The 26335-nt window shown below is 40.2% G+C and overlaps 1 protein-coding gene across 1 annotated transcript; it reads right to left on the bottom strand.

Moving 5' to 3' along the window:
• HSD17B3 (hydroxysteroid 17-beta dehydrogenase 3) lies at window positions 1-24519 on the bottom strand (the record flags this gene model as incomplete). Its single annotated transcript, XM_082497184.1, has 11 exons — window positions 1-111; window positions 799-948; window positions 1725-1790; window positions 3464-3545; window positions 4589-4623; window positions 6791-6826; window positions 8656-8723; window positions 9466-9573; window positions 16151-16226; window positions 22199-22245; window positions 24366-24519. 11 exons carry the CDS (start codon window positions 24517-24519, stop codon window positions 1-3), a joined length of 933 nt encoding a protein of 310 aa, XP_082353310.1.
• Window positions 24520-26335: the final 1816 nt, after the last annotated feature.

Genomic DNA, 26335 nt, shown 5'->3' with positions numbered 1-26335 from the left:
TTAGGGGTTTCTCCACCTCTTCTTCAGATAATTGGTAAATGCATGCAGGACTGCTTCTTGAAGTCTGTCGCTGTGGAATACCCATAATGGGACAAACTGCAGGACACACGCCTTCAGAATAATCAAGCAAAAAAAACCACAAAAGCAAAGGGTTATAAGAACTTCTTGGAAACCAACTGAGCGTTCAGAAAGGTGGTAGAAAGCAGTAAATGCAAAAGATTTTACTTTATACTTTCAGTAAGTAAGTTTCTTTTAGAGGGAAATGTTCATTCCACTCAGTTTTCAGCAAATCTGTTCTCATCCCTACACTTTCATTAAATGCTCATTGTTAACAGCTGTTATGTATAAATATTTGTTCTATTCTGTTAGGCTGGTATCCTAAGGAAATGATGTTTATGTGATCGCACTGTCTGGTTTTATGTCCTTTCCCTTCTACACTAATAACTTTTGAGTCTGCTGGCCAATTTCTGTAAAGGAGTAGGGGTCTCAAGAATATTCCTAACAGGGCCATGAAAACAGGCAACTGGAGAAAGGATAAAGGCTAACTAGATATGAAACTGAGCTCAGCTCAAGACACAAAAGTGGAGAAAGCCACACTGTGCTGACCCCACTGTGCTTTACTTGTGTATTCCTCCGTTCATAGTTTACTGGTGCCATATTAGCCTGAATAACCTATTCACTGTTTGTCATTCGGTGCCCAACCTTAACGTCTCTGAGATCAGTCAAAAGAAACTGCTGAGCCCAGAGAGCCCTGGTTCAACCTTTGGGACCCATCTACACACTATCAAATTCAATTACCAGCATTTCATGGGCCAAACATCCAAAGATTTCATCTCCAAAGGTGACATAATCCAGTGATTCACTAACAAACTCTTCTGCTGTCTTTGTAATAAGTCCGGGTTTTTGGTACATTGTCATTGGAGTAGAAACACCGTAAGGAGCCACCACCTAAAAGAAGAAATCATAATCATAGACTCATAGAGTCACAGAATGGTTTAGGTTGGAAAGGACCTTGAAGATCATCAAGTTCCAAGCCCCCTGCCATAGACAGGGACACCTCCCACTAGACCAGGTTGCCCAAGGCCATGTCCAGGCCTGGCCTTGAACACCTCCAGGGACGGGGACTCAACAACCTCTCTGGGCAACCTGTTCCAGTGTCTTACCACCCTCAAAGTGAAAAATTTCTTCCTAATGTTTAATCTGAACCTACCCTCTTCCAGTTTAAAGCCATTCCCCCTTGTCCCATCACTACACGCCCTAGTAAAAAGTCCTTCCTCAGCTCTCCTGCAGGCACCCTTTAGGTACTGGAAGGCGGCAATAAGATCACCCCAGAGCCTTCTCTTCTCCAGGCTGAACAGCCCCAACTCTTTCAGCCTCTCCTCATAGGGGAGGTGCTCCAGCCCTCGGATCATCCTCCTGGCAATAATAATAACAGTGTAATGTCATCTAACATTTAGACAAGGCCATACTTTCTGCAGAATACTATATCATCTGAAAAATTGTAACAGATATTTGCAATGGATTAAAGGACTATGTGGAATAAGAAATGGTACTATGGTGCAATAAGGAAAAAAGCCTATAGCTGCATAAAGGGAAGAGAGAAAGCTTTAACAGGGTCACCCAGCACTCCACGAAGGACGGTTACACTATGCAGATTTAGGCATCTCAGATATTCTTGAAGAATTTGTTAAAATAAAGGCAAATATGGCAAGATATAGCATCACCTGTATGATAATTCCCTTTGCCTTATACTCTGCTCGTAGTGCTTTGGAGAAAGTGCTTATAAAAGCCTGGAATAAAATAAAAGAAAATAACATTAGCATAGGAAACTAAGTACTTTCACATATGCTCACAAATATGTGCGAACAGGTCCTTAATAAAAATGGCCAAGCATCATACAACTTAAGTCACAGTGCAGTGGTGAAAAACATAGAAATGAACTTCTCAAGACACATTTTCTGCTGGTGCACATGAGCAATGCAAGGTCGACTGTTTATCTGCACAAGAAAAGAGGGACCCTGGCATTAGCCCAAACCAGACATGAAACAAATACTCCTGCAGACTGGACTGAAAGCTCTGTCACATGTATGGAATTGCAGAGATTTAAATGCCCGAGTCCCATTTATTCTAGCTATTGTTTCATGTGGCTCTCATCTCTTGCTGACACCTATCCTCCCAGTTCAAGGCTTACACTGCTGTTTCTCTTGCAACAAGAAGAGGAGCGAAATACAACTCATGCCTTCAGTGTATACTTATTAGCAGAGCCTACTAGTATGATTTTCAAAGTCATGTATTTGGGAATGATGGGGGGGGGGGAGGTGGAGGGGGTGGGGGTGGCTGTAGCTTCAGTCTTTAGGGTTCTAAGTTTTTCTTAAAGTTTCTAAGTTTTTACACCATGAAGAATACGCATATACCTACTTCATTGTGTAAAAATTGAGTTTCTTTTAAGACTGGTTTTAGGAGTTAGATCTTTGAGAAATACTCAGAAACTTGACAACATTGTATCACTCCTCTGTAATTAGAAATATAAAAGTTCTACTAAGGAGAAAAAATGACAGTGTTTCAAAGCCATCATATGTCAGGTCTTACAATTTAAACACTAATAGTGTTGTGATATTGCATGAAACTTCAACGTGATGACAAGATCCTTTCAGGGCATTGCAAAGAAAGTCCATTTATAATGAGACAAAGGTAAAAGATAGCCAAGAATGAAAAAAATCAAAATAATACAACGAATGTACCATATCACTCTGAAATAATGCTAACTAAACTTTTTTAAAGAACTAAAAATGTCTGGTTTGAATGTAGTTCAAGTTTTGAGGAATGAGAAACTTCTCTTAAAAAGAGAAAAAGGAAATGGAAAACCAGAATTTCTTACCAAGAATAACTAGTTTTTTCTTACCCAGCTGAACTTTAGCTATGTTCAAGCAAATATTGTTAGAATTTTTAATTTGGACCAAACCTGAGCTGAGCAAGTTGCTTTTGGAATTTCAATAAAAATCTTTGACTCCTCATTTTTACGAGCTCTGGGGTTTAAATTCAGAGAAAAATTTCAAAGTGAAATCTATGAAGTCAGGCAACTCACCACCCACCTACCAGGAATTCTATTCTAGGTTCCATAAGCAAAATCTAGCACTTTCCTGCATCTGCAGTTTTGAGCAAACTAGCTAAGCCAGCCTGGTAAAAATCATCACTTCCCAGAACAAGAACAGGTAGTGAGTACTGGTATAATACGATTTAATCAAAGGCAAAAATGTTCCAATGAACAGACACACCTTCAGCTGATTTCATTTACATAGCTTCACTAATTCCTAGTTCTCAGGCAGTGCTCATTTACATCGCTTCATTATTTCAGTGGAGCAACACTGATTTATGTCCTGAAACCTGGCCCTATACTGCTGATACAAACGCTGTGGTAAACACTTGATGGGGATTTCTTTGTAAAGCAATGTGAATGACTTACCTTAGAAGCTGAGTACATTGTGTACAATGGACAAGGGAAAGTACCCAGACCAGAGGACAGATTCAGAATAAGACCTTTTTGTCTGAAAATTAATTTAAACAGTTACATTCAGTTTACATTTGACAGTATTCTAGTAAAAACCTGCAGCTTTTTTCCCCAAGAAGGCACAGCTCCCCTATTATACTGTAGACTACACTTTCAAAAGACCCAATTTTTATGGTTTAGTTAGGTGTAATTAAGTCTAAACCAGCTAGAAATAATGTCATAAGTGAAATTTAAATGCTTATTGCAATCAGAACCATGGGAACATTGTACATGCTATTGTACATCTATCAGAGCAAAAACTCCCATCAGAGGATTTTATGCTCCTAAGTAATTGGTAGGTCCCCTTTGCTCGTTAAGCCAGCACATTCTTTTTCCTGCTCCATGCATCTGTTGTTTTAGCTTCCCTATTCACAACTCCCTTTACAAATCACTAAAAACAATTAACCCAGCAGCAACCAGGAAAAAAAAAACAAAACAAAACAAAACAACAACAAACCAAAACAATTAAGCAGTAAGAGCTTATTTTGTTGCCAAAACAAAAAGCAGGCACCGTCCTCTAAAATGCAGTAGTTAACAATGTTTTCTAGAAACTCCCTCTGAAGACCTTAACTTCTGGTTTAAGGACCCCCGCATGTAAAATACACATTGTATTAAAAGAAGAAAAGGGATCCTTAATTGCATGGCTAAATTAACCTCTATGATGTAGTACAGGTATTTCCAGAGCTTGAAAACTATTATTCCAAGTACAGCTACCACTCTTAGAAGAATATCATGATATATTCAAATGCCGTTTCTTGCCAAATTGAACCCATCACATGCCATTTTATTTCGGCAACACCTGCATGCTTTTACTGCACACAGACCTGTATTTTATATTTTCTGTCTTGTTCCACAGTTGGCTGACAATTTGTGGCAGTTTCTATCATTCAGTCATACAGCACTAACAACCACGTAAGAAAATCTTACTGACTGACTTACTGTAAAGTACAGAAATTAATCATGAAAAAGCATAGCTGCCACTGAATAAATTGGAGGTAGAAGCTAAATCCTATTGAAAGTTTTAGAAAAAAATATTTTTACCTTGGTTCCATTTGCTTCAAAATTATTTTTGTCATCTGTAAGACAAATATGTTAAACTATATCCACTCTCCCTCTTTCTGATTGCGTTTTTCAACTGATCTTGTTTTATTCACAATATTTCCACTTGCTCAAGCCCCTGCCATACACATACAGTTCAATGAGCTACAATGCGGCTCATTCAAAGTTTGGGAAAACATTTTAGAAATCCTAAAGGCTTGCAAATCATTGAATTGCCAAAAAATTCCAAAGGTTAGTCTTCTAAGTAGTGAAAATCTTTTGCTTATGCAAAGCTTTCCAACAGTATCTAAATTTCATCATTCTTCAATACAGAATCATAACTGTGAGAAGAAAGCCAACTTCACAGTGTTTTTGCATTTTCAGTTCTGCCTCTACCTGGATTAGAAATAGCAGAAAATCAAGAAAAGAAATCTTCTTTTCTGCTACCAAAGAGAGCTCTAGAATAATTTTGATTCTAATTACTTAATTGTCCCTTCTTATTTTAACAATAGATTTAATCACATTTATGATTTTTGAAGTGCAATTAATTCAATTTTTAGGCAAGAAATCTGTTTCTGTTTGGTGGTTTGTTTTTTTGTTTTTTTGTTTTTTTTTTTTTTTGTTTGAAGAGTATTATTGATAATAAGCCTAAATCCCTATGGAATTCATACTCATACTATTGACTCTTTATAGAGACACACATAACGTATGAATCTTCTCAGGACAAGAGTGTGACTTAACTATTGAAGGCTAGTGATGAAAAGTAGTGCAAAAGAAAGATGCAGCTTAATTCAGTCCTTGTTATTTTTTCAGTAGTGCCATTGTGCACAACGGGATAGTAGGAGTAGAGTGGGGTTCACAAGCTTTGTTTTCGGCAAGGATGACAATGCGGGTGGGTCACATCAGTTGAAGGTGAATTTCCAAGTAAAGTGCACAATACGGGAAAAGGTCTTGGTTTTGCAGTGCTGCAAGTCCCACTGGCATCTGTGGGAGCCAGGAATACCTGGAGTTCAAGCATCCCACTGCAAGGAGCAGTGAGCAGGATCCTAGCTGGAATCAAGGCAGGGAGGTGGCAGGGCACGCAGGGGAAACCCAAACAGGTTTAAATATGATTTGGACCTAACCACGAGGAATGCTGGTCAGGAGCGTGACTTTTTCTTTGTGTTTTGGAGGAAGGTGAATGTTCCTGAAAGACTGAAACGGACATGGTTGCAGCAGTGGGTGAAAGGAATCCCCAGGCCTTGGTGGAGCAGAAGAATTTGATTCCAAGGTATGTGTAAGGTGAGAAATGGTAAAGGGAGAACCCTTTTCTATCCAGACTGAGAGGGTACAAAATGCTTGCCTATTTTTTGTGAGGCATCTACATACAGCATTCAGATGTTTCTCTGCTTTTGATGTATAAATAGAATAAAACATAGGAGCAGACAGTTCACCAAAATACTTCATGGAAGAATTTGTTTCAATTGACTGATATTACATGATCTATTATTTGAAGTCATTAAGCAGAAGTACAAATTTGGGACGTAAATTTGGCTAGCCAAAGACAGATGAACATCTGTTGATAATTTTCATGTCATGTTTGGAAAGACGTTAGCCAAGATTGCGATGAACTACAAAGCTCTTGTTCCGCTCTTGTTCACGCTAACATGCTGCTTGCAAGCAGCAGAGCAATACAAACCTTAATCAGAGGTGGAAAGCATGAAACACTAATTGTTCTTGTAAGGGGAGTAGCCCACTGAAATTAACACCGAGAGGTAACAGTACAGAACTGGGAGTCAACTCCTTAAGTTTCTGTCCTGCACTGATAAAAAAATATTTTTACAGAACAGAATTGTGTCAAAAATGCACGTACAGTGCAAAAAGTCAAACTGCAGATCTTCCTGTCCTGAAGATTTTGATTCTGAAACAAATCTCCCTGTCTGCCAAAACCATCGTGGTCTTGCAAAACATTTCAGCTGCAGTGTGAGGATGTGTCTCAACCAAGCAACCATGTTAAAATGTTTCCAGTCAGCTCTGATCAAAATATTTCATAGGCGGTAGAAACAGAGGGGGTCCTTAAAATCATGCCGACATTCCTGCTGAAAATTACTATCTGTGGATTAATTAAATGAAAATACACAGGAAAGCTAGTTGGTCTTGTGCAGAACTAGCCTTTTTCCAATTAAATAATTACAGATGTAACATAGGTGTGAGTGTGTCACATACCTTTGTAACAGAAATAACATTGCAGTTGATGAGGTTCTGCAGGAAGAAAGAAAACAGTAAGTCCATCCTTAACTTCAGAGACTGTGTAGCTTATCTAGGTTAACAGAGCTAGCAATTCCAACTGAAAAGCTTTCTAGCAAGGCAGTTGCTTTTAGAGCTGCTTTGCTCGCCACCGACTGTCACTGATTGGTATTGACTGACAGCCAGCTGAACATGAGCCGGCAGTGTGCCCAGGTGGCCAAGAAGGCCAACAGCATCCTGGCCCACATCAGGAGTAGTGTAGCCAGCAAGACTAGGGAAGTGATTGTCCCACTGTACTCAGCACCGGTGAGGCCACACCGTGAGTACTGTGTTCAGTTTTGGGCGCTGCAGTATAAGAAGGACGTTGAGGTGCTGGAGAGGGTCCAGAGAAGGGCAACAAAGCTGGTGAAGCGTCTTGAGAATATGTATTATAAGGAGCAGCTGATGGACTTGGGATTGTTTAGTCTGAAGAGAAGGAAGCTGAGGGGAGACCTTATTGCTCTCTACAACTATCTGAAAGGAGGTTGCAGTGAGGTGGGAGTTGGTCTCTTCTCACGAGTTACAGATGATAGGACAAGAGGAAATGGCCTCAAGTTGTGCCGGGAGGTTTAACTTGGATATTAGGAAAAACTTCTAAACAGAAAGGGTTATCAAAGACTGCAGTAGGCTGCCCAGGGAAGTGGTTGAGTGGCCATCCTTGGATGTATTTAAAAACCATCTAGATATGGTGCTCAGGGACATGGTTTAGAAGAGGGCCTGGCAGAGTTAGATAATGGTTGGACTCAAAGGTCTTTTCCATCCATAACTGTCCTATGATTCTATGACTGCGCCTGTGATGTGGGATACTCAAAGGCAGGTGAGCCCAGATTCTTTTTATTTTAAACACGGCCTTCAAATCTGCTTTGCAGACCTTTGAAACTGCATTTTGCCCAGCCGCGACGTTGCGCGTGGCAAAACCCAGAAGGTGCAGGCAGCGATGGCACCAACCTGCATGCAAATAGACAACAAATTACAGAGTTGCCAGGCTGAGAGCAAGCGGCTCTCGGTGACAGAGGTAGGCTCTCCGTGCAGCGAAAGCACTGCCATGTAGAGATATCCTCCCAAGACCAGCAAGCAAACTCAAGTCGTAGCAGCAGCAGCGGCGCCGTCATGTGGCTGCAGCTCTGAGGGAAACAGCCTGCCTGGGGATCTCTGGTTTGCAGGAGGTGATGATATACAGACTGAACGGATCCTGAGACAGCTGCTGGCAAGAAGTACGTTTGGAAACTCTAGGGCTTTTTTCATGGCTAATACTATAGAGGCAAATAACAACAAGGTAATGAAAAAATTGATCATGTCCTTAATCCTGTCAAACTATTCTACATGTGTAAATTAATCCCCCAAGCCCCCTCCCCCAAATAAACTGCGTTTAAATTAGGTTTATTTTTTCATTTTTTTATCATACATAATCAATGGTGTCCCAAAGAAAGTCAGTTTTAATAATACTAACAAGAACTCAATGCTTCAGCGGTGGCTGTGACCAGGCTGGACCCCATTCCACTATGTGTGAGCAGTGATCCAGAGGGGCTGCTGATCCCTGCTACAACCAGGCCCGCTGTGCTCTCCCCTCTGTTGCTGAGTACTTGCTGCAGGTTAGCTGAAATCTACCATTCTTTTTGTCTTGCAAGCTCTTCTGAGCATTAAAAACAAATCAAAATATGCTCCTTCAGGCACAGTTCTTTTCCCACTCAACTGAACAGTGAAACGCGTTCTGATTGCAGCAGGGGCAGGATCTGTCCTTTGTTAAGCGGAATTACGGTTCCTCATTGTTATATTGGAAGTAGAAACCCACAGAGTAATCCTACCTCATCTATGTCTGGTCCATTAAGGAAACGGCATGGAAGAGGATTATGAAGCATTCCAACATTGTTAACTAATCAAAGGAAACATAATGATAAGAAACAAATCTAGACAAAGTGCATAGTTCAGCTAGTTAAACAAATGGCTTCTCCTTGAGACTCAGAAGCTTTTGAGCTCTATGTGAAGAGAAATGCATTGAGTCTTGTTCTCACTGAAGTCATCGGTACTGATCAGTACTGACTTCAGGGAACACAAAAACAGTCTGTTGCTACAGTTTGGGGGTTTGTTTGTTTGTTTGTGTTTTGTTGTTGTTGTTTCATTTGTTTCACTATTAAAAGCATGACTTTCTTAAAAGAAAAAAAAGAAAAAAAAACACCAAAAAACAAAACCCAAAACTTCTCCCCAAAACACGTTTTCATTGTTGTTGTGTGGATCGTACCGATTAGTGTTAGCCACAGGCTCATTTCAGATTGAATATAAGAATTGCACACAGCCGTAAAACAACCAATAATGAAAATTAATTCCTTGAGGCCAAACAGGGAAGAAGTCACCTCACAAGCTGTATGCTGCTTATAAAGTGGCAGAAGAGGTTTCACAGTAAAGAAGCCACTGTACAGAGAAACAGGAAGCCTTCGGAGAATCCTAATTCACTTCTAAAACTTCTTCACCATAACTAATGCTCAAATGCATTAGGCAGCTGTGTGCTTGATTTTAAGTGTTATAACAAGTTGTTATGACACATCATTTATACAATTCCCTGTTTAATACACTGTTGCCATAAAATGCTCTTCAATTAACAGATCTCAGTGACTCACCCAGAACACCAATATCCAAACCTTGTAGATTTTTTTCTATGTTCTCGTACACTGAATTTTTGGTGAAATCAGCTTGTATAACCTTCACCTTTTGACCTGTGGCCTGCTCTGTAATTAAGAAGAAAAAAAAAATAGAAAGCCCCTTTGCACCTACCCAGAGAGAGAGAAAGCTGTAATTAAGTAATGAAACAATTGGATGTCTCATTTAGTAATGTCTGCTGTACAGTAAGCAATAGTTTCAAGTTTCTCACTTTAAGATCAAAACACAAGTAAAACACACTCACTTTTCTCAGTTGTTCTCGAGGACATGGGCTAGCAAATATAGGACGCGCTTGTGCCCTGAAATTTCCCTCACAAAATCTAAACACCATTTATTGCTTCAGTAAAAAAAAAAAATACCCCAGAAATAAACAACACAGGTTATCATAACATTTATAAATGAACACTGTCAGCATACCTTAGACAACTGAATGTGGGTGCCAGATCCTCTACATAAGTACAGTTTTGCAGAATTGTTTTAAAGTGTTTTAATGTATAAAATGAACATTTTAACAAGCAGGACTTATCTTTTCATGTAGGAGGAGGGGAAAACAGGGCTGGATGTGACGCAATATTTTCTGCCTTGTTTTCAAACGATCCCTCTCTTTTTTTGACATTTGCACTCCCATTGACTGAACCTTGCCCGGGATTTTGCAGGACTAGAAGGCATTTAAGGGAGGGTATAGCTTAAATTTTACAAGGTCAATATACACAGAAGGGAAAGGGAAATGTGTATGATTTTTCCAGTGTCATTGCTATGCAGGAGTAGAGCCCAGCTGTACATTACCATTTTTTCTCAGCAGTTGATTTATTACTGTTCATATTTTAAATGACGTTTCATGAGGAAAAGAGGTAGAGGCTCTTATTTACTCACTTTAAAGGCAAGGTTCACCTTTAAAGGGGCCCAGTAAGGTCTCTTCTAACTAGATGTTCACGTTGTAAATTCTTGCTACTAAACCTGCTTTCAAGTTTTATGGGTAACTGAAATCCAGACAAAGTTTGCCGAAAAAGTGACAAGCAACCTTGGAAACGTCGGTAGACGATCAGATTGCAGACTCGCTGCAAGTGGCGAGCGTTCAGGTGCACGCGGATGGCAGAAAGTCTGCTTTTCACCCTGTTTGTGAAACTGCCTCCGCTTGCTTGGAGCCTGATTTTATCATACAGGTGACAGGGAGCACGGCCGTGAATAGGAATCAGGCTCGCTGTTTTTTTTACCCAGAAATCTTGCTTCGTCCCTTGGGTATGTTCAGAATTTAGGAAGAGGCCTCGCACCAGCTCCCGCGGGAGAGCAAGGCTGGCGGAAAGCTGGCTTTGGGTCCAGCAGGGCAGGTTGCAACAAAAACGGGCTTGCGTTGGAGGGTGAGAGGATGTTGTTCCCTCTGGGTTGTTCCCTCCTTGGCCCTGCAAGTCTCGACCACTTTACGCGACCCGCGTAACACAAGCCGTCCGAGGAAACAGCAGATGCTCTGACTCCAGATCTGAAATGTGGGCTGCGTCTCATGTGCAATTTTAGAGGACATCTGTCTCCGTGACAGAAGAAAGGAGGAAGGAGTGCCCTTTTTCTTGCCCTCTTTCCAAGCTGCTGTTATGTGTATAAAAGGGACGAAACAGCCTTTGAACCTTCAACCTATAAAAGCAACTCTAGTGGCAAATGACCCCCCAGTGGTCCCCGGCTGGGGGAATGGTACAGCTATAAAGAAAAGGACATTGTGAGTGTAAATGCAGCGAAGGGAAAGAACAGAGCAACAGCTGGAGCAGACACCTACAGTGACCTTCTGATTGAAGAGCTCTATAAACAAAACGAGATGGTCTTAAAAAGTGTAGTGATGTTGTGGCCATCTTTCTTGTGGGCAATGAGAAGGGCAGCCAAAACTAGAGCAATATAAAAATGAGGATCAAACAAACCATTTGGACTTTCTCTGTATCCCCTTGTCCGTACAGAACTGTACTGCTGCAACCAGCACTCTCAGCCAACAAACAAGCGCTCCAGATGGCTTTCCTCCGTCTCATTTAAGAATAAAACAATATATTAAAAAACAATAAAACCATCATGCTGATAAATGAATTATGCAGGAATAGCTCTTCAGAAAATGATAACAATTCTGCAAAGGAGAGAGCCAAAAAATAACTTCCAATGTTTCTTATGTCTCTCCCTCTCTGTGACAAAGATTTATGACAGTCTTTGAAGACACAAGCCATTCCAACTCTTTTTAAAAGTCCCAAGTAGGCCAGAAGCAAAAAGCCTAGCTTTTCAAACATCAGGACAGGTTATTGTCTTTTTCAAAAATGGAGAGAAAACCAGTTTAAGGAAAATTAAAAACTTGAACTGAGTTGTTTAATCCCATGTGTTATAAAATGTATCATTACGGAAGATACATCTAACTCCTTCTGACCTCAGATCACTGGGGAATCCCACTTCTCAGAGAGGATAATGTGCTGCCTTTTCAAATTCACCAAGAGGAGAATAAATCAGGATGAAGCATGACGTTGGTTAGGACATGCCCTGTGCCAGAAACCCTCCTTTCCTGTTTAGAGAGTTTTGAAGATCTTCTGAAAACCAGAGGTAGCAAAATGAATGCCTGAGTGACAGGAGAACTGATGTTTCTAGAAAGAGGAGACCCTTTTGAAGTACTACGGCAAAATTTGAATATGAGGAGAGAAGCACTCAGGCTAAGATGGCATTCATATTCCGTGGAAATTTGCAGAGAGGAGAGCAAAATTAGAAGTTATTTTAGCAACAGAAAGAGGTTTAAAAAAAATTTAAGACTGGGGAGAAATATAAAAATTTTTGTTAGGTTATAAAGCACAGGTTCTGGCTGCATTTCTAAAGTCTTTTGGAGAAATGTGTCTCCTCAGAAACATAAGATAACTCAGTTTCAGAAATGTAAGATAACTTAGTTTCAGAAATAGCGGGAAAACAGTGTAAAAGCAGAACTGCAAAAGACAATAGAAGGTACCAGAGAACACAAACTCAGTGAACAAAAAAACTCATTACCAGAGCACTCAGAACATCGGTCAAGACCCTGAAGTGCTCTGTTACGCAGTAGCGCATATTGGGAAAACAGTCCTGAGCAATAATGCTTTACTTCAAGGGACCAGCAAGACACAACAGGCTTTTTTAACAGCCTTTGAGGATAAAGGAAGGCTGTGCCAAGTGAGTTCTTTTATGCTCGTCAGTGATCTCAGCTTGTTACCTGCTTAGCTGTGGGAGCAGGAGGGACGAGCGGCAGAGGACACGGCACAGCAGACCGGAAACTGAACCGGTAGCAGGGGGGACAGCTACACGAATCGGTACCTCCACAGGTCTTAGTGGGAGCAGGGCACATGTGGTTCTCGACCACGTGGGGTGATTTTCTTTATTCATTGCTTGATCCTGTGCTAACAGGCATAATTTCAGGAGGGAAAGGTGGATTAACTACTTCCTGCATCACCAAACCCAAATTCATTAACCGCGTGCTCAGCTAGTCTAAGCTGGTACAGCTGTATTTTCTGCTGCTTTCTGAGAATCACACACACCTTATCTTTCCTTAAATACAGATTTTTTTCTTCTTGGGAAAAAAAAAAAAAAACAACAACAAAGAAAAAAACACAAAAGAAACTTAAACCAAAAACAACACCCCCATATAAAAAACCAAAAAACAAAAAACAAACCCCAACCACTCTCATTGTGAATAATTTTTATGTTTTACAGAAGTGGCTTTTTTTGTTTGTTTGGCATTAACAGCCAAACAGTACAGACTCTGGCCATGTAAATAGATCCTAAGGCATGACTTTTGAATCAGGACCCAGCTCTGCCTGTACAGCTTGCTTAGGAAATGTAGGCAGAAGAAATGAAAAAGGAGTGCGGTTAATAGCATGCCATCGTTTCTAATCTTCAGGTTTTATGGGTTGGCTGAAGTTTCACAACCACAGTACTAAATGTATTAAATAAGCAGTATACCTGGTGTAATGGTCCTCTCTGTATGTCCTCCACAAGACTTATGTTGTTATCTTTTATCTCACTCTAAAAGAGCTTTCCAGTCTCAGTGGATGGAAATCTGGTTTTCAATTCCAGTGCTTCTTTAGAGAAACATATTTCTTACTGTGGATTTCTGCCTGCGCCAGCTCCCACAGCTGTTCTCAGGCACACCTGTGGCCCACAGGACTTGGAAAGCCAAACACTGAGATCTCTGAAATTACCCACAGTTTAGACTCTTTTAGTTTATATTATTCTGTATCCAAACTGAATGTGACAGTATGTTTAGGCAAATAATACCATCACTTTGAAAAGGAAGGCAAGTCTTTTAATTGCAGTGTCCGACTGATTGCAAAAAAAAAAAAAACAAAAAAACCACCTCAGTGTAGCGGTTATGAAAAAGGAAACAAGAGTAATGCGTCCAGTCCTGCAACGAATTTACATAGCCTAAAACAAACTTTTTTTTTTTTTTATTTCTCTCTCTGCCTTAATCTCCTTACATGTTAGTTCAGGGTAACGATAGCCGCTTGGAGCGAGATACTGCTTATTTAAGCAGTTTAGAAAGAAAAAGTCAGTGAGAGTTAGAAAATTTAGAAAACAGTGCAATCACTCTGGTTAAGTTTCTGCTTAATTTTTGGTTTCCGTTGTTTATTTACTTGCATAACATCAGAGTAAGTTTAACTTTTCTTCCTTCCCAATACTGCTTAGCTCAATTACAGTAAAGCCTGAGTCTGAAAATTGGAATCAGTGGAACATTTCCAACACTTTAACATAAGGCCTCACCCAGAGCTCCCTGCTGATTTTAGTGGCCTCCGGGTCAGATACCCTATGCTTTTCATCACTATATCTTCCTCTCTTTCCTTTTGTTTGTGCCATCTACTTGTTGTTATGTACTCATTTCCAACCTGACAAAATAAATAGCAGATGAGTCACTCTGGGCTTTGGCCAAAACCCACTGAAAACAATGGAAAGGTCTCACTGGGATTTGCCACCAATTTCAGCAAGCTTTGGGGATGACTCTTTATGCCCACAACCCGGCTGAACATAGCACGGAAACCTGATCAGCGTAGCCTGAGCTCCTGGGAGGTCACACCACCCACCTCCCCGCACCTTGGATTGCATGAATAACGCTGCTGCCGTTGGTGGAGTTTCCTCACGTGCGAAAAGTCGCGGGTCACTTTTGCGCAAGGCGTAGCAGCGTTTGCAGGGCAGGCTATCTCCGCAGTACCTTTCAGAGCATGGCAAGTCCTTCATGACATGCTGCTACACAGTTCAGCACAGTGTGGCCTCAAGTTAGGAAGGTGGCCAGTGGACGGCGTTATAATAAATCACAGTGCAGAGGAGTTTACAGTATATCACCTTTCTAACCCTCCACCACTTTTTTTCTTTACTTGGCTATGTTGGTCTCGGGAAACTTTTTGTTTTCATTCTTTGCTTCTGATTATAATTTACAATGCTGAGAAACTATAAAAGCACTTTAACCTTTTTTCCGTCAGGTTTCTATTATTGTAATTCTCTAACATTTAGCTGCAAAGAAATGCAACAATGACACCAGAGCTGACCTAATTCCCGCAGAAATTACTTTTTTATGGCTGTTTACTTAAGAGAGGCTAGTGTAGGCCATAGACACATTGGTCTCATGGATATGACTGCTTATAGAGACTATTCAGGGAGTTTGTGCTTTCCTCCTCTGATACCCTTTGCTTCACAAGGGAAAACAAGGCTATCCCAGGAAAAATAGACAGGTAAATTGGACAGAAAGTTTCAAGGCCCAATCCTTGATTTTGATGGCTGTGGGTTCAGAAGTTACAGACTTTTTCACCCAGTTCAAGCCTGCCACGTCCCCGAGAGATGCACTGCTCTCTCTGCAGGTCAGTATCCTGGACCTGGTACTCTGCTGCTAAGCCTGCTCACAGGCAAGAGGTGTAGTCTTGGAGTCATACATGCTTAACACAAGAACCTGTGAATCAAGGAATCTGGTGGGTAGAAGCCATGTATGGCAAAAGAGACAGTGGGAAGAACAACCTTGACTGCAGCAATCTTTAAAGGTAATGGAGGATATAAATTTGACTCCTAAAGAAATCCTAACTGTCAGTCTTAACGTATTTAAACAAGCCATTCCCCAGGACACCTGGCTAATTTCCTTTGTAGGAAAGAAAGGGAACATTAATTCTAAAGACACACTATTTAACTGCTGTGTCGAAAGCCAAACATAACTTGAAAACTTTAAAAAAACAAACAAACAAACAAACAAAAAAATGAACCAAAACCAAACCAGGTACCTTAACTTTATTTTTACTCTTCCTTTGCTATGTTCCAAGAACAAGCCTAAAGGTAACCTTATTTTCCCAATAAGATCCCTCCAACAACTCTAGTATTACATCTCCTTTGCTTCTGTTTACAGATTTTAAGGGCAGATGAAATCAGTAAACAACGCACATTCGGTTTTTTATCAAACCCATTGTGCTGTTTGAATGACAGCATATATTTTTGAAGTGATACATGACTAGAAGGGCTCAAGCTACACAGTAATACCAAAAATTATTTGTAGTATTGTTGTATACCTGGTGCTATCTCGGTAGCAATATCTGGGGCCCTACTATACTAGGTACTGTACCAAGAGAAGAGACCTCCAGATCCCTGTAAAGGCAGCCTGCTAAACGGGAAGATAAGTTTGAGACAAACACTTACCAACTTCAGAGGCTACCCTCTGCAGTTTTTCAAGAGTTCTGCTTATCATAACTATATTTAATCCGCGTTTTGCCAGCTACAAGAGAGGAATATAAAAATTGTTAGGAAACAGAAAGGTGACAAGAATCTTTAATTTTTTTCCAGTTTTGCAATAAAAGCAATCATGGACATTTTAAATTGGTTTCCTTCACCTGTCATCTGCCTAATGGGTAAACAACAGATATTAAAACCAGGCGAAACAATAATCAGTCGTCTAACAGTCTTCCAAATCATCTCCTCCACTGTAAAATCTTGGACCCTTACAAGAAAAATATACTGGACAACAATCAAACTCCAATAATATGAACAAAAATAAATAATCTGAGCCAATTTCAAATGAATGAAAGTCTGCAGGGAGTGAAAGCAACATGACATTTCCCAGAAACACATTTTTATTTCTATTTGGATTTGGGAGGCCAAATATGTTGATGACTTCCTAGTCATTTTACAACACCCCCTTCCACCCTCACATTTTTTTATCCTGAGGAAGCAGATTAAGCATATTGAATTGAAGGGTAAAGACTTTGAAAGGATTTGGAGTTTATTCTTTTTTTTTTTTTAGTAGAAATAAAATCTGATGCAGGTCAGATGGATAAATTTTAACTGTTTTTTTCATTAGATGCAAACTAAAAAAAAAAAGAAACCAAGGAAAAAAGGTGAAGTCCATGCATAAAACCTCAAAATACAGTCACACAAATTTACATCCACAAAGATGTTGGCAATAGCTGAAGTTTATAGCTGCAAACACTATTAAACACAGCAGTCTGATTGTAGTCAGTTTGGTATTACCATGTGCAGAACAAATGCAGAACAAATAAAGAATGGTTTTCTCCTGTTTTCCCGAGGCCTCCCATTCCCACCAGTTAGAGAGTTTTAGGCAAAGCCTGAGAGAGAAACATAGCCCTGGCTTTTGAAACTAAGTTATTAACAAGTGGAAGCTGAATGGATTTGTATGCATAAAGAAAGGAAAGATAAAGCTGAAACTAGAAAAATGCTCTTGAGAGCAAGGAGAAAGAGAGCTAAATTAGTCAGCACAAAAGATAAAGCTAATGTCATCTGAAAGTACCAGGTTTGCTTAGAAGAAGAAACTAACCCGCAAAGGCCACACACTGAAGACTCATTCATTTCCATAGCTGACTCTCTGCAACGCTTTCTCCTTAAACTTATTTGAGGGAAAGAGTTCGGCCTGTTGGGCTCTTGTGAAACAATGCAGAGAATTTTAAGGAATAAGAGACCTTTGTCCAAAATTTTGCTACATTGAGAGTACAAGGGGCAGACCATCTATTACATGCATCAGCCACAACCATTTGCATTTTCAGCACAAAGACCTTGCTCACAATTCCGTGCTTTTGGAGACCCTCTAACATAATTGACCAGTGCTCCAAAGAGACCTGTGCAGACTTAGATGCTCAGGAGTTTGGAAAGCTTGTTTTAAGGGCTCCATTTGAAGTTTTCAGGATGAGAACTCTAATTGCCTACGTACTGGCAGGTTTCCCTTTGTCCACAATGAGCTTGACTCAAGCCGTTTCCAATCAGAGACATGGTTTCCCTTTCCACAGTCGCTTGCTCCTTTCTGCCATTTGGGGGTGTTGGATGGGGTTCATTATAACTTTTTAGAAGAGAAAAATCCCTCCTAATCTTAAGTAAAAAGCTATTCCTGTTGCTAGCATCGCACTGTGTTTCAGCTAAAAGCACATGTTTGTGCCCATCTTATAAAATTGTTAACTGTCAGGTGGGAGGACTCTTCCTTGCTGCTGTATACCGGACTAAGCAGAAGTATAAGGCTGCGGAAGCCATTTCTCAAGGCAAAAGAGGCTACACACCTGAATACTCTTTTTTGCTTCCTCACCCACATAAAAAAGGCAAACCGTTTTCAGAAACAGGTTTCATAGGACACTGAAACTACCATGAGATCCAAATGCACTCTCAAGCAAACAAGAACTGTACTTAGAAAATAATTTCCTGGCCGTCCACAGGAAAGGTTAACTACCACCTTTCAAATAAAGGTAACTTTTAGTGCAGACGTCTCTAGCACAAGGCATTTTCGGAACATACAAAGGCTTTGATGTTAGAGGATGGTATTTCCCCCTCACAGTTCAGAATAAGGACTGGTTCCCAGCACTGTGTAACGTGAACCTGCTTGCATTAGGAAATCCTGACTCCCAGTGGCAAAGGACTAAACTGCTCCTAAACATCAGTCTGCCAAAATGTAAAATTATTAGCAGCTCCAGCCATAACGAATTATGACAGCTTAGCATTTAGAAATGGGGCTAATAATGAAGAAAGGTCAAGCAGGATAAGCACTCTGGAATCTCACAAACTCATGGTTAAAAAGTTTAAACCTACATTAAATTAGTATAAAGTCACCATGCATTTTCTAGTGTGTTTTTGCAGCTCAGCCTGAGGTGAATTTTTAAACAATAAAGCTTCATGGACGGCAAGACACAGGTTTAGATTCAAACCATGCATGTAATTACTACTGTTACCCTGACAAATTGGTTATACTCCACACGGACCATTAGATGTAATAATTTAAAATCCCTCATAATGCTTTATGGAATCTGTAGCTGCCTACTGTAAATTTCTACATATTACAGAAGAGATTCTTCTCCAGGACTGTGCTGATATGGCCTCAGTGCTTCACCCCTTTCCTCTCCTCGCTTGGGCTTCAGACCTGTAGGGTCTCTATGATTCTCTTCTTGGTCCAGCAGACCAGGACTGAGACAACAAGACAGAAGGATTCTGCAATCTTTCTGCTAGCTTTTCACCTGTGCAATGCAAGTAGAATAGCAGTATTTCCAGAAATAAATCCAAGACCAAGTGGAGAAATCAGAATACGTTTGCAACTGAAGCAGGAAACCTCAGATCATATTTATCTTGTATTATACTGCTGGTAATACTACGCACAATTTCAGGAAATGAAACAAAGGTTTAAGATTTGAGAAACTGTTGTATTAACACATGAACGCAGTGCCTGTCTGAAAATGATCTGCTAAAACATCGATTAAACATAAGCACTGCACTGACTTGTAAGAGAGTTATGAACTATTAACAATAATAAAAATGGTGACCATGTGAGTCACCAACATCCTGCTTCTGCTCTGACATCAGATAAGAAGTATGCAGAGGCTGAACTGTACATCTCAGAGTATGGCACGGCCTCCTCCACAAACCCAGTACTTTTGAGGTGCTAAGTCAGTAACGGATACTAACACATTTCTGTAGTTACTACACCAGAAAAACAGAACAAACAAGACCGCACCAGTACCCGAAACGCTAACGACTGAGTAGAGATGTGACAGCCTAGCAGCACACTCACAGTTGACCTGTTTGTGTTCCTTGTTACAAGTCTGGTAAGTCTAAATCCCATCAGCCCAAGAACTAATGGTCCAAATCTAAAAGAAAGCTGGCTTTTGAAATAAGTAGAGTGAATTAGATCCAAAATCCCAGTACTCTGACATCAGAGCAGTCTGTTAAAAGGACAGGGTCTTTATGCTCAGGAAGGCCAGTCCTTCAAAATCACTTTGATGCGCTAGAAATACAAACAGACCCTTCATGGAAGCCTGGACACTTATGCAGAAGAGGATAAGCTCAAGTTCTCTGTGTGCTTGCCTCTCAATACAAGCTCAGGAAACTAAAGAGACAATGATTTGCTCTGAAAAATCTGTGTCCCAGCATGAACAAAGTAGTGTTGTGAGACCTCACAGCTGCCAGGCTCTTCACACAGCCCCAGCCACCTCTTGACCTTAAGAGACTTTGAAGAGACCTGTACCTAGCCATAAACCTTGGAAACAAGGGTACTGAAGCAGTAAATATTGTAATCTTTGAGGGGACCTCAGTCTGCTGGGTGTCACCCAACGAACCACCTACTGAGATTTCCACATAAAACACCGAACAGAGAAAGTCACATCACACTCAACCTTCCAAAACACAAGAACTGCTCTCCTTAGTCTCCTGTACCATATACTACCAAGTGTGGAGCCCTTACATCAGCTGTGACTCATTATCAACCCATGTGTGAGCTCAGGATGTCAGAAAGAAATTCAGCACTTGGTGTCAGAGCTCAAACTCTAGAAGAACAGAAATGGTGACCATCAAACAAGGCTTGCCTTCACACCAGCCCGTAACACCAGAGGAACCTAGGCCAGAAGAACATCAGAGAATTTTGTACCCTGACATCAGACCAGCAAGACAGCGGTGCTGAGCCAGAAACTCCAAAGGCACACAGATATTAAAACAGCAGGGTCAGATTTATTTATCCACAAGCCACACACAAGTGTGTGTTCGACCTCAGCCAGCAAGATGATGTGCCAAGCTATGAGCTCATGTGGTGTGGGCTTGGGATCTGCCCCACAGAGCAGTAGCTGAGCACAGCTTCAATCAAAGGGACCACCTGGGGAGGAAGGTATGTCTCAGCATGGATAAAGATGGCTCTCAGTCACCCCACAAAAGCCAAAAATAATGAACAAATGTTCCACAAAATCTAGCCAGTTCCAGCCAAGTTTTTTTAAAAAAAGGCACGGTAGTTGTTTTATTTTTTCTCATAGTATAAAGCAGCCATTCACATGCTACAGCTGGCCTTTTAAATGGGATTTACTCTTGCATAACCTACATAGCACAAAAGAAGCAGAACAATGACAGAGGCTCTGATTTAGACATTCACAGGTTCCTGCAGCCTCCACATGGATGAAGTATCACCAGGTGCTCACACACAAAGTTAGTTCAGCAAGCTGCGGGTACAGATGACTACACCCACAAACATGGTGTTAAATAAATGTTTAAGCATTTCTGACGGCTCCTCTCCCTGTTTCAATCCCATCCTCTTCCCCCCTGACCCGTGTATTCATCAGATCCTTCCCGTTTGCTCATCACTACAGCAACTCAGTGAGCAGACAGAGGCAACGTTTTCCCTTCTCTACCACAGAAGAGCTTGTCATCTTTACCACAACTATGCCAAATGTTAAACTACAATACCTGGTATTTGTCTTTGTGCTTCCTACATTCAATACACTTTCAAAAGTAGTTACTGTACTGCCATTCCCACTAATGAAAATCATGAGGTAAGTGGTTAACCAATGCACACACTTAAAAAGACTAGCTTAAAAACCCCGTAAATTAATTCAAAAGCCAACTCATTTTCCTTTCCTCTGAGATATATTTTCTAATTTATGAGCAGAAGGCATCGCAGCTCGACTCTTGCATATTACGTGCTGCTAACTTCCACCTGGTCACCTCAGCTCTGAAGACAACTTGTGTTTCATTGCTCTTTAGCTTCTAGAAAGGGACTCAGTTTTGAACGAAGACGCCAGTGACAAAATCTACCGTTCAGTCACTGCCCCTAATAGCAAGGCTGGTACAAGACAGTACAAGGCCACCCTGCCTTCAGTGTTGATTAGCACAGGTGAATACAAAGGGATGGCTGTAGTGACTGCACAGCAGCAACTGCAGGGACAGCACAGAGCTCCTCTCTCCTCCTGCAGCCTCCTAGAGCTAGCGATTCTTAATTAAACCATTAGGTTTCCTTATGATTTCCATAAGCTGTAGTTTTTAACTAATTTATACAGATTTCTCCTTCATTTGTTGTTTCAGAGTCGTCTTTCAAAATGTGTTTGCAAGTGTAAAGGCTAGAAAAATCACACTTTGTATGCTAACGCTGGACATCCCACCAAAAGTCACAAAGTAAATTAACTGAGAAACTGGGGAAAAAAGGACAATTTAGGACAGTTCCTACCCTGAACAGACAATGTGAAATCTTTTGGATAACTCATTTTATTTCCTTGGTATGACAAGACCATTGAGGCATGAATGACCTTCCTCTGAAATGCAGCACCAGTTTCCTTTCAGAACTTGATTAATGTTATTCTGCACATACAGGGGAGAAGGATTAGCACCATGTTTGACACAGTGGCTTTGAATCCTAGAATAATTTTATTAACTTGCAGAGACCAACAAAGGGGTAGCAAGTGACATTTTGTTAAAATAAACTTAAGGGTAAGTAATTTATCTTACCTCAAAGGAATACGCTTTTCCAAGCCCATCTCCCGCTCCTGTGACTACTGGAGAAAGCAAAAAAAAAAGAATAAGGATTGCATTTAGAGCTTTGCTTTCGCTCGTTCTTTCTTGAATTCTTTAATCTTCATCATTTGTGTCTCTTGAACATTGTAACCTAAATGCTTCTGCTGAAGGACAGAATCAATCTGTTAAAAATGTATTTCCTTGTGACCTTTTCATCTTTTTGTTACTTAATTTTGCACTTTCTCTTCAAAGCAAATCCCTCCCCACAATAACCTGTTTGATGCAGCAGGTAGTTATTATTCTAGTTTTCAATGGGGTCAACAACAAGCAACAACTCAATCACTGAAGCAACAATCGTCTCAGCAACAAGTCAATTGCCTGAGAGGTGGTAGAATTTTCTTCCATATACATATTTTCACAAGTTCTGCTTTGCAAGTTTTTCACCTATATGCTGGTGGCCGAATGGTGGGAGATAAGGAGTAAGTGAGTGACCAAAGCTGATGTAACACTTTCTCACACAAGAAATCTGTCTGTAAGGAAACATCACAGCAAACTTACCACCATCTATAAAACGTTCTTCCTTCAGAGCTGTCATACGCAGTTTGCCTTTGGATTTAGTGTTGCTGGGAAAGTAAACAAGCTTCGGCATTCGTAAAGCACAATGAACTTTAAATGTTACACAAACAAACACCAAAGAGGAACTATAGAAGGAAAATCGTTATTACCTTAGAAATAAAGAAGAAATAAATTAAGGAGGAAAGCACTAAAGCAATTCCAAGCTAAACCTGGTAAGTTTTTAGGGCAAAGTGAAAAATTAGTCAATATTGAAAATAATGTGAATCGAGGACTTCTAAATTGCAAGAGGCACTGGGGAACCAAGGTGATTTTGAATGGTTAAGTTCTCTGGCAACAGAAGAGCGGTTACTCTCTTATTTCACAGAGAAAAGTGAAGTTGCAGTGGATCCTTAGCTTTCTTGCAGACTTGCAGGTGAAAAGCAAGAGTCTATTGGGAAACAAGCTTCCACCTGCCACCTTTAATTTTCATGAATTTCAGGATCTCACGTGCCACATGATACAGCAAATCATGCAAGCCTCATGAATTTTACTGGGCTCCCTAAGATTTCATGTTTATAATAAGGAGAGAGCATAAAAGGTTCACTGAAGGAAACAAGTCTCCTGACCTTCAGTGGAAACAAAGATTTACACAGAAAGTTCCACAGGCTGCTCCTCACTTCTTGCACAGAATGGAGGTCCCTGCCTCACTTAAATCAAAACAAGACCTACGTATTGCATCAGAAGCAGCTTGTATTCAGGCAGGTCTTTTTTACAGGGATGGATCTAATTTCTTATTAATCCACTGTGAGACGTGCTTATTAAACACATATTCAATCCAGTCACATCAAGTCTCTAATGTGAGGGAAAGGGACAGAGGGACAGAAGGACGCTGTTTGGGTCCCTTCTGAACAAGATGCCACCACCAATGACATCTGTAGCCCAGGAACATAGAAACTGCAGTAGCTGCTCATTCTTGTTTCATACTGATTAAGAAGTTTAAGAAAAACATCAGTGATCAGTAGGAAGGCGTTTATTAAACCTTTCTGTTATTTTATGAGAATGCATAATATCTTTTTAAAAGTACTGCCAAGTTGCAGCCTTTGAAGTTTTTAGGCTAGATTTGGCTGGTTAATGATACCACTAAGGATAGGTCACCAGTTTGGAAAAAACACACTGGAGCAACATCATCACGAACAAAGAAAAGTTGCTTTCAAAAGTGGAGACCATATGCTAGATATAAACTCGTTGCTTCACATATCAGGAAACTGAGGATATAGACAATGCTATTAAAACTAAAACATTTGCAGCATAGAAAAAACATGAGAGAGAGGAATGGGGAGAGAATTCACATCTACACACCAGGTGTGTGAGCTGTTACCAGTTTGACTATTTTGCTATTTTCCCCAAATACACAAACCCTTCAGGCTTATAAGACCCAAGTTACTAGAAGAAAACAAAAAGAAATTAAATAAACCATACCTAGTGGAAACCGTGTTTTGTTCTGAAGGGACAGGGTAAGGAAATGCAAGGAAACCCACTCCCAATTAGCTATGTAACAATCCACTACTCAGCTACAAGAAGAAGAAGGTGAAGAAGTTTCCTTTACCTGCCCATTCTCCCAGCGACCGAAAAAAAGTCTGAGGCAAAGCACTCCAGATATGTGGGAAAACATATTTCATAAATCTGATGCATTTTACCAGAGCACAGAAACAGATCAGACCCCCAATAAAAGTGAGTAGCTGATGCTGGAACGCTTCCATGGCGAGCGAAGGCAGTGAGCTAGTTTGAATCAGTTGCTCTCTCCCCGGGAAATGCCTCTTTCCAGCACGCTGCTAGTCTCTGAGCACTGGCAGAGAAGTGAGAAGTCTAATCAAATCACGTGATTTTCTTTTTCCAAGGAATGTCCAGGGTTTAGATTAGAATAACATCTCCACATTACACCCAGATTTGTAAACTACTGAAAAAATCCAAACCAAACAATGATTCCCAGTGCTTGCTTTAGAGGAAAGGTTGCACTCCTTTTCCGGAAACTACTCAAGAACAGAGAGAAAAGAAAAAAAATTATTGTCATTGTTTAGGATTCATACAGACTGAAGATGGGTCTAAATCAAAATCCTGGATAAGAATATTCCAAACCTTGGGGATAACACACATCAGCACTACTTCTTACAGCGCCGAGGAGTTAAACTCTAGCCCAGAGACTTCCAGGGCAAGTTCACACTGAACTTGTGTGGAGGCCAGAAAAATAGATTTATCTACAAATTCGAAGACAAAATAATGAAAGGTTACTAAAGTCACCTAATTATTTCTATTCAGAGAAAGCAATATTACACAACTTTTCAAAGAGTCTTCTGAAAAGAGGTTAATGTCATCACACCCATTTTACAAATGGTGCAATTCTGGCATAAAGAAGAGCAGCAATCTATTAACAAGGGAATAGGATTTTCAGCTTTTCTGAACGTTTGAACTAGTATTAAAGTTGAGGACCCGTATCAAAACCTTAAGGGGTAAAAATGCTTACAAGAACAGTATCTCACTGCAAGATAAAAGTGAAATAAATGAAATTCAGACTTCAAGTGATTAAAAATTTTTAAAAGTTAACATGGAATTTCTGAGGTAAGGCACAGAAACAAGCTTCGCTCTTCTTCATAGTGACAATTTGAAACACCATCCATTTCTTAAAGATCAGTTTAAACTGGAGAAGAGGAACACTGATGCTTACACGTGCACTTAGGATAAAGTAAAATTTGTCTATGTATTTTAATGATATTCTTCCCCATTTAACATGAATCATAGTTAAAATTTAACCTAAACCTGGCACCCAGAAATCTCCCACTGAAGAGCAGCAATACTGTCACATTACTGACACCTTCAGCTAGAAAACCACAGTATACAGACATATTACAGAGTACAGATGACGTCTGAACCATAAGGAATGTAACACTAACTGTATCCGTAACAAGAGTATGTAAAAATCATTACCATCTCAGCTTAACAACCCAGCTTCCTCACACATAACCTCTTTTAAAATTTCAGTATACTTACTTTTTCCATACCACCTGTTGTTTTACTCCATAAACAAGGTCAATCAGATCAACAAAGGTCTGAATATTAAATTTCAAAAAATATTTACATACAGTCACACATTCCCCAAAGAATCACTCACTATTCAAGGAATACTTTAAATTTGAACAAGTTGCACTGTATTCTTCATATGCAACAACAATGCAGAATATCTCGAAAAATGAAAAGAAACAAAAACACTTCTATTTGATGACGTAGTCAAAATGCAAACTTCTGTAACTGCCACTTCTTCCTTTTGCATTTCTAGTTCTGCTCTGTTTCTTTTCTGGAGGCTGGTAATGAGTCTTAGATAGACTTACAGTACTTCATGGGCCTAATATTTGTAAATCAGGCCAAGATACTGAAAGGAAAAATAATACATTCTTATGAATGTGAAGAATTGTTCACCTAGCCCAGTCTAAGTTTTTTCTTGAGGTACTGCATCTCTCACTCTCACAAGAATTATTGCAAGACCCTTGCACAGTGCATGAATAGGAAGCTCCTTTGGGTGAC

The sequence above is a fragment of the Vanellus vanellus genome, assembly GCF_965231255.1.
Source record: "Vanellus vanellus genome assembly, chromosome: Z".
NCBI lineage: Eukaryota > Metazoa > Chordata > Aves > Charadriiformes > Charadriidae > Vanellus > Vanellus vanellus.
This window is presented reverse-complemented; position numbering and strand designations above follow the sequence as displayed.